Source organism: Nothobranchius furzeri, chromosome 18, assembly GCF_043380555.1.
Source record: "Nothobranchius furzeri strain GRZ-AD chromosome 18, NfurGRZ-RIMD1, whole genome shotgun sequence".
Lineage (NCBI taxonomy): Eukaryota > Metazoa > Chordata > Actinopteri > Cyprinodontiformes > Nothobranchiidae > Nothobranchius > Nothobranchius furzeri.
In genome coordinates this window covers 26,903,043-26,916,399 of record NC_091758.1, presented here as the reverse complement: position 1 = coordinate 26,916,399, position 13,357 = coordinate 26,903,043, and the positions used below count along the sequence as shown (strand labels likewise).

Genomic DNA, 13,357 nt, shown 5'->3' with positions numbered 1-13,357 from the left:
CACACACACACACACGCTGTTCTTTTATTTTTGGGAGTTTCTGTCAAAAGATAAAAATCTGTCAAGCAAGCGGGGGTTTCCGTTCACTTTTAAAAAATTAAGATAAAAACGATCAATTCAAATTTTATAGTGAATTATAAATGTTTAAACGAGGCGAGACTTTGATCAAACCAGGTTTGGGATAGAAAACACTGAGAATCATCCTTTTTGTGTTCAATGCAAAATAAAGCACACTAACAATAAAAGGATGGAAATCTTTACATGAACCAGCTTTGTTACCCTCCACCCCCATATGCCCATCAACCGACTCTATTCTTCAACTTGACATCATCCTTCCTCACAGACAAGAGGCAAAAGAAGAGGAGGAGAACAGAGAGAAGCAGAGGAGGGGAGGCAAACAGACGGGAGTAGAGAGGAGGTGGGCAGCACAGCTTCAGCTCTCAAAAGGCTGAGGAGGAGAAAGTGGCAGCAGCTAAAACTTGGCTACTTGTGAGATGAAATTTGCTGAGGAGACGCTGGAGCGCCACGGGAGACAACAGCCAACCCTAAATTTGGAACGGCGTGGAAACGAGGCAGCCCTCCCTGAATCTGGTGCACCTCCTAACCCGAAGAATGAGACGGGTAGACTTTCACCCTAGTTGCCAGGGATGCCTGTGCACTACAGAAAGGCGTCCCCCTCCAGCATGCCTGATGCTACGTTACTCCTGATGCTTTGCAAGGTAATTACCACCTTCAGACATTTTTCTTTCTTTTCTAAAACAAGCCTTCTCTGTTTTAAAAACAAGCACGCTTGAAATCAAAATTTTTGTATCTATGAATTTTTCACGCATCATGATTTTTTCCTGATAAATCTGGGATTTTCCCAGCTCAGCTGTCTCCATGAATCATTAATCAGGGCAGACATACAACCTAAGTCTTTATTTCTAATTTCTCTACAATATTTTTCCATGTGTTTAAATAAAAACTAAGCTTCACCAACAGCTCATTGGACACACTGATTATGAACACACACACACACACACACACACACACACACACACACACACACACACACACACACACACACACACACACACACACACACACACACACACACACACACACACACACACACACACACACACACACACAAATTCATGAACGTCTCAACTTTCCTTCTGCATCTTGAGCACAATTTGTGATTAATAAAAAAAAAACATGCAAATTATTCCCAAACCAACTTTCCCGTTACTCACAGGACAAAATATGGAATTTTGGCAGGGTTTAATCAACATGAAGATAAATTCTTATTTTTGCATGAATATCAGTTTCTGATGGGCGTAAACCTTGATTATGAGGGAGTGTGTGTGCATACACACTTGGGAGGAGCTGTTAGCTTTAATTCCATTTTAAAACAATGCCAAAAGCACCCTTGCTTGTCAGACCTTGTTAGCATCTGGAGCTGCTGTTTGACACGCTCGGGATTACTCAAGTGGCAAAAGGTTTCGCTCTCCAGTGATCTGATCCGAGGATGTTAGCTTCTGTCAGGTGCGGTGGGAGTGTCTGCATTTGTTGTCCCAGGTAGGGTTTCGGTTCCCTTTCTCTATCTCTCTGCATCTTGACTCTTAATAGTCTTTATATAAATGTGACTGAGACAGATGTGTGCCTGTCATGGATAAGAACCTCCCCCCTGGAGATCATTTTAATTTTGAATATTCCCTTGGAAAAACAGATGGGTTCTGCTTGCGATGAACAGTTTAGTCAATTGTAGGAAATCAGCTCAAATGAGCATTTAAATGTCAGAATTTAAAATATTTTGCATCAGAATGGGAGCTGCTTTTTGGTCCACATTATTCTGGTTCCTGACAGCTGGAATACCTCATAGCAAACTGGGTAAGTCATTATGGAGGGGGCTAATGATCAACGCTTTGGCTGCCACTTGAAACACTCTGTTCATGACAGTCCAGACTGGAGTTGTTGAATGAGGAGCCTCTGAAAAGCGTCCAGTCCGATGCACAGCTGCACTCATTGGAGAAGCTATTACCTAAATACACAGATTTCTGACAGAGCCCTGACCTCCCCCTCGTCTCACTGCCACTGCCACTTCCACTTCCAGCACCTTTCCTACCTCTTCCCTCATCACCTTTGGGGCAAATTTCACCCGCCTCCCTTTCTGTTTTCTTTTGCTGAGTGCTTGTTTAGATCAGCAGCAAGCGGGCGTCTTCATGCATGAGGGCACATCCAGTGCACCACACAAAGATGTCCATTCAGGTCGAAGGGAAGCCCTGTTTATAGTGCTCCCCAGGAGAGGCAATCAAAGCCCGTTGTTACAGATCAGAGAGGAAAAATGCACTTTAACACATGGACAAGGCTCAAGGCAGTTTTATGTGTCACCATGCAGGACGCAAGACTTTACAAGGACAGTAACTTTGATGCTCTTTTCCTTATCAACAGTTTTTTTAAATAAACTGACAGATTGCATGTCTGATTACTTATTTAATCTGGGGCATTGCACCAACTTAAACCATACATATTCTTAGGGAAATGCTTTCTTTTTCACCTACAATCTATATTTTCATATATGTTTAATTCCCCCCCATCTTATATGCGTCGAAGTTTATAAGAAATAATGTTTTAGGTGAATAAAGGAAATGTTTGATGGAAATTAAGAAAGCCCATTTACATGCTTGAGATGAACTTGACATGAGGCAGTCACTGTAATAAAAACCGGTGCTTAATGCATCAATAGATAGTTTCTCTTGTGTTTTACGTTCAAAAGAATGGATTTATGCATGTTTTTCAATTGTTTGATCATATTTGAAAATAAAAACTTCATCAGGGGTCAATGCCCTGAAAGTATCTACAGTATTTTGGGTTTTTGACTTTCTCTGACTTGATGCTTGATCTGCAAAACCAAGTGTACGTAGCGCCATATTATCAGCATACATGAATATACAATAAGAAGTGATCCTAAAATGGACCCCTGTGGTACTCCTGTGCAGCTGTTGGAAGGAACTAGCAGGCTGTTGATTCAAAAACAATGATGTCAGTCACTCAGGATAGTTAGCACTTATACATCTGTATAAGAAGGTTATATGTTGCAAAATGTTTATCAGTATGTCATAAAAATAATTTCTGGATGGTGACTCTTTCCAGATAGTAACATTTTTTGTTGATTAAAACCTTTTTTTTCTAGGGGATGCTTTTTTTTCTAAATAAATGAATCACTGACCTCTCACCTTAAACACACAATATAAATTATGAAACGGTATATAACAGTCTCATGAGTTTGTGAAAAGTATTGTCTTTTGTCTGATTTCAGCCAATAATTAGGAACTTTATTCTCCTTAAATAAAACTGTAAAATCTATGAACGTATATTAGGGTAGACAATTAAAAAAAATCTGCTTGCAGAAAAAAAGGGTCGCTGAGTTCCGGGCTTGGCCGACTTGGGGGTGGGATGCTGTGGGCGGGCCTGTGGGCTTGCCGCTGATATCTCCCGGGACTCTGCCGGCTGCTGGTTGTGACCCCCAGGGGCAATCTTCTGCGCCTCTGGAGAGGAGGCTGGGGCAGTCTCCCTGGGGTCCCTGCGCTCTGGGGCAACTCCTGGATCTCTGGGGCTTGGAGATCCCTCCATCTCCTACAGATCTTTGGGGGACAGATCTGTGGCCCCTCACACTCTCTATTGGATGCTCCTTTAGAGAAAGCTTACATATACAAGTGCGGGTACACACACATGTGTTCACATGGTGCTCGGACTTGGGCATATTCAACACATGTCTTAAGGCTGTGGTTGGCACTAAATGCACTGATTTATTATCAGCAAAACAATGTTGATTTTAAATTTCCTCATCAGGTTGATGCAGTGATATTTTGCTCTTGTTGTATTGTTGTGTGTCCCTTTTTTTCTCTTTCTGCAAGTCTAGAAACAGATTTTTATTCATCATTGATTGTGTATTTTTTTGGAACCCTCCTACCTCTTCCTTTTGTCTCTTCCTTTCTCTTTCACCTCTGTCTCCGTGTCTGGTCGCAATTAAAAAGCATCCAAAATACTAACAAAGTTTTAAGTATCAGGCGTGACATTAAAGCAGAAGCTTTGATGCTCCACCTGAGAGTAAATCTGTAAGGCTTGTCACCAGCATTCAGACATTAAATCTGTTTGCTTCATAGCCGGACAGGACATGGGGGGAAAAATAATTTAAAAAAGTTCAAAAATAAATAATTCTAGGTAAAATATCTAAATAGTAGAGAGACGTTTCAAAATCAAACATGAAAAAAATAAAATAAAATAAAAATCAACAGATACAGGTGAATGCAGTCCAGGTATAATATTTAACATATCTAATATTTGGTATGTTTTTTTCCTTTAATTTAGTCACCTTTTTTCCCTCAAATATTCTATAAACGGCGTAAAAAACAAAAACATCTAAAAAAATATAATCCTCATTTATTTCTTTTTCTGTAGGAGTGGCCCTAAGTTCTATTTCAAACATTTTTATTTTAATTGCTGTAATTTTTTTAAGAGTTTTGAATCCAATCAGCTAAGAAGGCAGCATGCTTCCTTTTCTGGTTTATTTTCATGAAGGACGTTGTTTTAAATCTTCATATGGATCCTGATGGGTTTAAATATAAAAAAGCTGTAAATATACATTTGGTTCTATTCATCGGCATACAAATGTGGATGTTTTGTTTATTTCAAACCTTGTTACAACAAAACCAGAAATTGAGCACATACAAAAATAGCTGCACATGCTGCTTAATCCATTTTCACTGATTATGGTTTTATTATGAAACAGCACACTCTTAATAATCTACTTATGATAAACAGGAAGTGGACCTCTGTTCATAGCAGAATCGCTGCAGCTATGATCGCATTCTATTCAGAAATCAGGCACCAAATCCCTTTTTGCGGCTGACATCCTTGACTTGAGGTGGATAGTCTTGGCAGCTCTGAAGCCTTGAGACAAAAAAAGTAAAAAGAAAAACCGACAGCATATATTCGTGCACTAGACTCTTTTTTTAGCTTCAACGTCTTCTGCTGTTGGACAGCTTTGATACAGGTTTGAGAGTTCCAGCAGTCATGTGAGGATTCACAGGTGTGTGTGTGTGTGTGTGTGTGTGTGTGTGTGTGTGTGTGTGTGTGTGTGTGTGTGTGTGTGTGTGTGCTGATATATATTGCCCAGGGTGCTGTGTTAGAAACTGGCTGTATGTTTTTAGCCCGCAGGCACAGCAGCTTGTGCAAGTTTGCATCCAAACACCTCTCAGGAGAAAAGGGCTGCTCTTGCGGGTCAATGGCTTTTATAACGCCAACTAGCAAGAGGAAAGCACGTAAATGAACGCACACACTAAAAATAAACCTACAAACAGGAAGCTCCATCTCTCAGTAAAAACCTCAGAAGGAGGAACAACTGCATATTTTTGACTTCCATTAGGAGTTCAACAAAAAGTTACCTGAGGCGCAGACAGGTACACTGTGTAATTCACTGGCTGATGTTTGGCTGAGTAAGCTGAGTTCCCCAAATGTTCTTTATGCAGACCATTATGTATGATTAAAACGTAACAAGAAAAAATGTTTTGTTTTCACAAGAGTGCCGTTTTTTAGATTTTGTATAATAATAATAATAATAATAATAATAATAATAATAATAATAATAATAATAATAATTATTATTATTCAAGTCTTTTCAGTCATTTAAAATAACATTTAATACGTTTCTCGCTTCTCTCACAACTGGCTGAAAGTGGAATTAAACAACCCTGCTGCAGGATGCAGATAATGATGTTGTCAGACCAACGGACGCAGTTTTGACTTTAGAAGTGGGGGACACAACCGGCATGAGGTCCAGGGGGTCTTTACAGTAATTACATAATAAATATGTCTGCTTGGTCCTAGTGCTCAACCAGTGTCTATTTAATATAGTGCAATACTGTTTGTGGACAGTAAAAAGTGCATGGGACAAAAATTGACTTCGGAAAAAAGTGTGTGTGTGTGTGTGTGTGTGTGTGTGTGTGTGTGTTGGGGGGGGGGGGGCATGTTCCCCCGTCTCCCCCGTAAAACTTTGCCCATGTGTCAAAGGGCTGTTTTTATGAATGATTATTGGCAGCTCAGAAACAATAAGACAAAAGGACTTAGCTACTTTTTTAGATGGTTTGAGTCTGAAACCAACGAGTGCAGGCCTTGCAGAATGTTCACTCTGGCTTTAGCTCTGTTGTTTTGGTCTAGTTAGCGCTCTCTTTGCATTGCCTCCCTTACTTTTACTCCAGGCTCCACCGTGAAACAGTAAACTTCTTGCACTTTGTATTGATGGTCGGCAAACTGAAAAAGCTAGCTGCTAGCCTTTTTATGAGCTACTGGCACAGTAAGCAGCTTTAGCTGTGAAGTGGCCTTTGCCTCTAGCAGAGGGCTACAGAGCGCTGCCCAAAGTGAAGCTGGTCAAGTTTCTGGCTTAAAGACCAGCAACAGCTTAAAATGTTAACAACTCTTTATTGTTCTTTCAAGCTCCTCCCGCCAGGTGCATGGATTTATCACCTGATTAGATTTGAAGCAAGCCAGTGTCTCTAACCCTTCAAGAAGATGAGGTGAAAACATTGCAAAACACTTGTTATGGATTTTTTTTGCTCCAATTTCCAAAAGATTTTCATATTTTATGAATTGCTTTATGAAATGTTTTTCCATAGAGTTTACTATGAAATCTTAGAAATTTTGTCTGTTTTAGATGCACAATGTGACCCTTCATTGCCCTTGATGGTGGTTTTAATCTCTTTATCAAACCATGCAAATCTTTTGAAATCTTACACAATGGTAATTGTGCTAAACCCTTTTCTTCTTGTCTGTCTGCTCTAGATTGGTCTGAGACAGAAGCTGCAGATTTTTTTTGGAGAAAATGGTAAACACTGTCTACAATGATGAGGAAAAGGGAATTCAAGATAAGGAGAGTAAGGAGGAGACTATCTTGGCCATGTTGGGCATCATTGGGACCATTCTCAACCTGGTAGTCATCATTTTTGTCTACATCTACACAACTTTGTAGCTTTCAAAGAACCTTTCAAACTTCAGTCCTGCAAAAGCAAAGCACACCTGTACTTGTGTTGGCTGGAATGGAGATGAAAATGGGAGGGACGAGGAAGAGGATGAACTTCCTGTGTCGTGCAAAGGATTTCAGGCCACGCGACTGCCTTGTACCCTTTATTGTGCATGAAGTCAAACAGCTGAGACTGTGGAAAACTGACTCTTTCCTCTGCTGTTTACAGGGTAAATCCTCCAGAGTATTTGATTGCTTTTGACTTGGATTAAAATGTATGAAGAGGATGAGAGAAGCTAAAAATCTGGACTCAAAAGAGCTATAGAAAGTGTGCAGACTTTTGTGAAGAATATTTGATACGAAAATGATCTGAGTCGATTCAGCGAGAGAGCAAGGAGAAAGATCTGCTCTTAATAATTAATTCAATATATTTTGCTTTTTGCCCATTAAAAGTAGCAATGTATGTTTTCACACAATTTTAACAAAATAAGATAAAAAACTGTGGTTTTATTATTTTATTTTATATTATATTTTCCTTCATTTGAATGAGAAGTGACTTTGATTTTTGTTGTTTAGTGATAACAATCAAAAAGGTAAATAAAATCAAAAAGAAGAGTTTCATTTAAAGCTGCTTTCATTGAAAATGTTGCAGCTGACTGGTACTTGACTTTGTGCTTGACATGAACACCAGTAGATCAGACAGTTCTGCAGGAAATGGCATGGTTATCATTTATTATTCAAGGTTTTAATACATCTCTTTAACCTTAAAGGTTTTAAGTGTTGAAATAAGATTCACTCATTTACATGAAGAGCCCCTCCTGAGAAACAGAAAATCAAATTCAGGCTGCAGGAGTGTGTCAACGTGCTCGGTGAGGAATTTGATCGCACCTTTGGTCCTTTTTACATAAATGTACTTAGATACTAATACTTATAAAAAGCTGAAAGTGACTATTATCAGACATCAATTTAATTTTTTCATTGCTGATTTGTAACTTTTTAAAATTTAATTGCCTTAAAACAAAAGGAAATACCACTTAGAAGTTATTTTTAGGTTGTCAAATGTTTCATTTATTGTACAAATATAAACGCCTCTTCTAGTGCATTTACAAGGTAGTTTCAAAGAAGCACCCTGCTCTTGTCTGAAACTGTAACTAAGCATTTTACTGGAATCACGGTTATTTTCTACACTTATTTTATAACATAGTTTAAAAACAAAACATGAAATTAGTACTGTTATTTGTGAAGAGGGTGACAGCTAACAGTGAAGGTATAGATTTCTTTCCAGTTCCATTCAGAGCTGCTAAAACATGAATATTATAAAATGTAGATTATAAAAGCTTTGCTGTCTTTAGAGACGGAGTTTTGTTCGTCCATTCAGCTGATGCACCGATAAAACACAGATGGAAACATCCTGCTCTGCCTGATTTGGATTAGAAATGAGGGAAAACATGAATTATTTGCAGCTCTGCCTAGACGTCCCCCTTGGTGTTACGTATCCTACATGGCTGCATGGTGACGCAGTGGTTAGCACTGTTGCCTCGCAGCACGGAGGTCGCGGGTTCGAAACTCTGCTGCGGCCTTTCTGCGTGGAGTTGCGTGTTCTCCCCATGCATGCCTGGGTTTCCTCCGGGTACTCTGGTTTCCCCCACAGATCACAACATGCCCTATAGGTGATAAATATTAAGTGGCTTTGGATAAAAGGGTCTGCTAAATAAATAAACATAAACATATCTCCTGACTGTTTTAGAATGTAGCTTTAAATCTGCTGGTGCAAAACTCGTTAGCAGTTTGTGGTTTCCAACACTGAAAAAATTATTTGTTGTTTGCCGAAATCCAAAATTATAACGCTTTGAACAAAATAAATATATATTTTGCTGTTTTATGGAAAGAAAATGTCAAACTTCGATACTGTTGATTTTAACTACCAAATGATGCCCCCCCCCCCAAAAAAAAAGTCACATTTAATCCACCCAGGAGCCCTGCCTCTTTAACAGTGTTAGTCATTTCATGTAAAATCTGCACAATGAATCCTATTCATGTCTCCCGTCCCCTGGTGGAGGACAAAGGCAAAGATATACTAGCTAGAGTAACATTTTTCATTATTAACATGGCTAAATATTGTATTAAAATAATAATAATAATAATAATAATAATAATAATAATAATAATTATTATTATTATTATATTAGCAGATAAAAGTTTTCTGACATGCTTTAAAGAATCATCCCTATACAGGAATTTGAAGGTATTGCAACATAATGCAATTATTTTGTGAGGAACTTCCTCCAACTCAAGCTGCTACAACAACTCCTGCCATAGTTGCACATTTCTTTTCACAGCATCTTCCGACAGAGTCAGGAATGTGTGAACGTAATTTCCCCACTCACTGAATAAATCTACCGCTGATTTAGGCGTACAAAGGAGCGCAGCAACCAATTCTGTTTGTAATCGTTCACTCTAAAGAAAGCAGTCAGGAGCCCCAGAAATAGAAATTCATCCGTGCTTTCCCTGAACTCCTAATAAAAATGTCTGCAGTGAAGCAGGCCTGTTGAAAGAATGAGAGTGCCCCTAGAGGTGGGTTTCAACATAAATAAACGTCTTTTATTGTACTTTATTGTACTAATTATCTGGTTGTTCATTTTTTCCTCCAAGTTTTAAAACCAACCTGCCTCTTTCTGTACCTTCATTGTTAGGACACGTCTGATTGGTTTAAAAAACAAATTCAACACAACAATTTTATAAAACAAAGACAAGAGCCGGTTTGCTGTAAAGACGAGGCAAAACAACAGACATCAACATGTATGAAATTCTATCTTTGTGTTCGTCTTTTAACAACTTTGTGATTTCAGAAAGTGCCTGAGATAAGTTTATCTCTACATCTTTACCGTAGAGCTGAAAACACAAAAGACATGATTAGAAATATCCCAATCTACTCCGCTGCAACACGAGGACTGGATTTCTACAAACAAGGCTTGTTTAATAAAAACAGACTTTTCTATTTTATTTTATTTCTTTTTTTATTTTTATTTTATTTTTTATTGTATTTTATTTTATTTTATTGACTCTGGTGAGGTGCTTCTGTGTTTTAAAGATAAGAAAATGAAAGTTTGGTAAGCACATGGACACACGCTACGAATGTATTTATGTAAATCTTGATTATTTGTGTCATCTTTTTCTTTCCTAAAGCAACGCAACGTGAACGTTTTATTTATGTGCATCAAAAATCTGTATAAACGTCTCTTGTAGAAAGGTTGGAATGTTTTTTCTGCTTGCATTTTTATTATAAAATATCAAATAAACATGTTTTGAAGTGATTTCATCTGGATATGCTCAGTTTTAGTGTCCAGGAGAAATTTTTCTGAGACAGCCTTGCTCATTCACATCTCGAAGATGATGCATGTAAAGAGGGAAATCCTAAGAAATGTGAACTCTCCTGCATCTGACAGCTGTATGAGATTATAACCAAGCCTTGAAGTAGAAGACAGAGAAAGATGAGGAAGCCAAACCTTTAAGAATTGTCAGCGTCTTTGGGTGCAGCAAGGCACATTTCCACGTATAGTTGCAATTCAGTCTGAGAGACAGAGAAGATCAACGAGAGATCACGGCGAGCAAAACCAAGGTTCTGAAATCACGCAGTCTATGAATACAGGATATTTTATTAAACTGCATAGCCACAGCTGTCCTGGGGGACACTAAGTAAGGCTGCCACACAATCAGTGCCACCACCAGCATCCAAGGAGGGTGTAGGAGGACCCAAAGACAAACACTGACCTGGACAGAGAGACACGTTATGGACCTTTTTTGGTATATTTCTTCTTAGTATATATATCCCTTTGATGCATAATGGTCACTACAGCGGACAGGTACTCAAAATTGTTATTTATTTGTTTTTGCTATTAAGCACAGCTGTTGAAGACTTAATTGCAATTGAGCCCCTCCATTTGGACTTCAGTAAGCCAAGCCAACACATTTCATGTTCAGAATGTACGCTGTCCACTGAGGTGGACATGTAATAAATTATTTGTAAATTATAACATTTTACAAAAAATGTTTGTTGAAATTGGTTTCATTCACACCTAAAGATGAATGAAAGAAATTGTTAAAAAATCATGGTTGAAGATTTCATAATTCACGCATCAAAGGGATATTGGTTGTAAAACAGCTCTGATCCATTCTGACATATCACCAGCTTCCCAGTTTAAGCTCTGTTAACTTTCTGATTTATTTATTTCAATTCATTCCAACTTCTTCTTCAAACGGTGTCAGGACAATTTCCCTGCTTCATTAAGACTGCTCTCTGATGAGTAACTTACTGGAATAATCCGGTTGGAGGAACAAAAATGAGACTTGAATCAGCTTAAAAGAAATGCACAAAGCAATGAGCCAAATAAACAAATAATACAATAATTTGAAGAACCACAGCTGCTTATATGCACACATGCCTAGAAGACCGCTCAGAGCAATTCTTTCACTTGGATCCAGCAGAAGCAGCTTTAGAAATCACCCCTATTTTTGATTCTGAGCACTGTGCAGGATTGTGGTGCATCCTAGATGGATGATTCAACACAGCAGATTGCCTCTGCAGACTGTCCATGTCTATCTCCATCTCACTGAGCTGACATCGTTTTGATGGTTTCACAAGTGCAAAAATATGGGGTGGTGGGGGGTAGCTGGCAATTAGTCTATCCATCACACAAGTCACTTCAAATCAACAAGACGTGCAAGCATCATCAGGCTGATTCAGTGTTTGTGCAAAACAAATAGAACATGTGGCTGCAGCATGCTTTAACACTTTTTGCAACAGAGAAAAATATGATTTTCCACACACTGATTGGCTGTTTCTCTAAATAAATTAAAACTAGTTTGCAATGGAAATTCCTCCTCCAAGTATGATATAAACCTACTCAACAGGAAAAAGTTCAAAAGTTGAATTTCTTTTCATGACAATAATAAATATGATAAATCGTTGCAATAAACTTAGTTAGAAAGCAGACACAAAAGTTCAAAATAAATAAAAATATATTTTAGATTGAAAAATAACAATCTGAGATTAACAATCTGGGCAAAAACATTAAAATCAAACAAACAAATAAATAAATAAATCACAAACCTACTCAAATTTACAATGATTTGGAAAAGTAATTCCCTCTTTGCTGAATCCTGAAATAACGAACCACATTATTTGGACGGTTGGTATTTTTTAAAAACCAATACACTGATATAGTCTTGGGCTCGACACACGGGAGGCGACGTCGCCTCTCCTCCATTCATTTTGAATGAGACATGCGCGACAAAGCGAAAATTGCGGGTCTCCCTCCTACCAAGCGAAACGCGAAAAACGTCTCGTCTCGTCTCGTCTCGTCTTCCTCCGCTTATCCGGGTCCGGGTCGCGGGGGCAGCATCCCAACTAGGGAGCTCCAGGCCGTCCTCTCCCCGGCCTTGTCCACCAGCTCCTCCGGCAGGACCCCAAGGCGTTCCCGGACCAGATTGGAGATGTAACCTCTCCAACGTGTCCTGGGTCGACCCGGGGGCCTTCTGCCGGCAGGACATGCCCGAAACACCTCCCCGGGGAGGCGTCCAGGAGGCAACCTGACCAGATGCCCAAACCACCTCAACTGGCTCCTTTCGATCCGGAGGAGCAGCGGTTCTACTCCGAGTCCCTCCCGAATGTCCGAGCTCCTCACCCTATCTCTAAGGTTGAGCCCGGCCACCCTACGGAGGAAACTCATTTCGGCCGCTTGTATCCGCGATCTCGTTCTTTCGGTCATTACCCAAAGCTCATGACCATAGGTGAGGATTGGGACGTAGATCGACCGGTAAATCGAGAGCCTGGCTTTCTGGCTCAGCTCCCTCTTCCCCACGACAGATCGGCTCAGCGTCCGCATCACTGCAGACGCCGAACCAATCCGCCTGTCGATCTCCCGATCCCTCCTACCCTCACTCGTGAACAAGACCCCGAGATACTTAAACTCCTCCACTTGAGGTAGGACCTCTCCCCCGACCCGGAGGTGGCAAGCCACCCTTTTCCGGTCGAGAACCATGGTCTCAGATTTGGAGGTGCTGATCCTCATCCCAGCCGCTTCACATTCGGCCGCGAACCTACCCAGCGAAAAACGTGCGTGTGAAATTTTGCGCGTTTCACTTGGTAGGAGGGAGACCCACGATTATCGCTTTGTCGCGCATGTCTCATTGAAAATGGATGGAGGAGAGGCGATGTCGCCTCCCGTGTGTCGAGCCCATAACACCTAATTTCCAATACCATTTTAATCCTATACCAGTATATTTGGGATCCCCCTTCATGAAAACAAGAAAAAATAAATAATTATAGGCAATTAAGATTATACATCTTTTATCATG

At 39.7% G+C, this 13,357-nt stretch overlaps 1 protein-coding gene across 1 annotated transcript; it reads left to right on the top strand.

Moving 5' to 3' along the window:
- The first annotated feature begins 338 nt into the window (after positions 1 to 338).
- tunar (TCL1 upstream neural differentiation-associated RNA) lies at positions 339 to 10,314 on the top strand. The gene is given in 3 exon segments (XM_070547235.1): positions 339 to 719; positions 6,823 to 6,858; positions 6,860 to 10,314. Coding segments are annotated over 3 exon segments (258 nt in total). The 5' UTR covers positions 339 to 647; the 3' UTR covers positions 7,010 to 10,314.
- Positions 10,315 to 13,357: the final 3,043 nt, after the last annotated feature.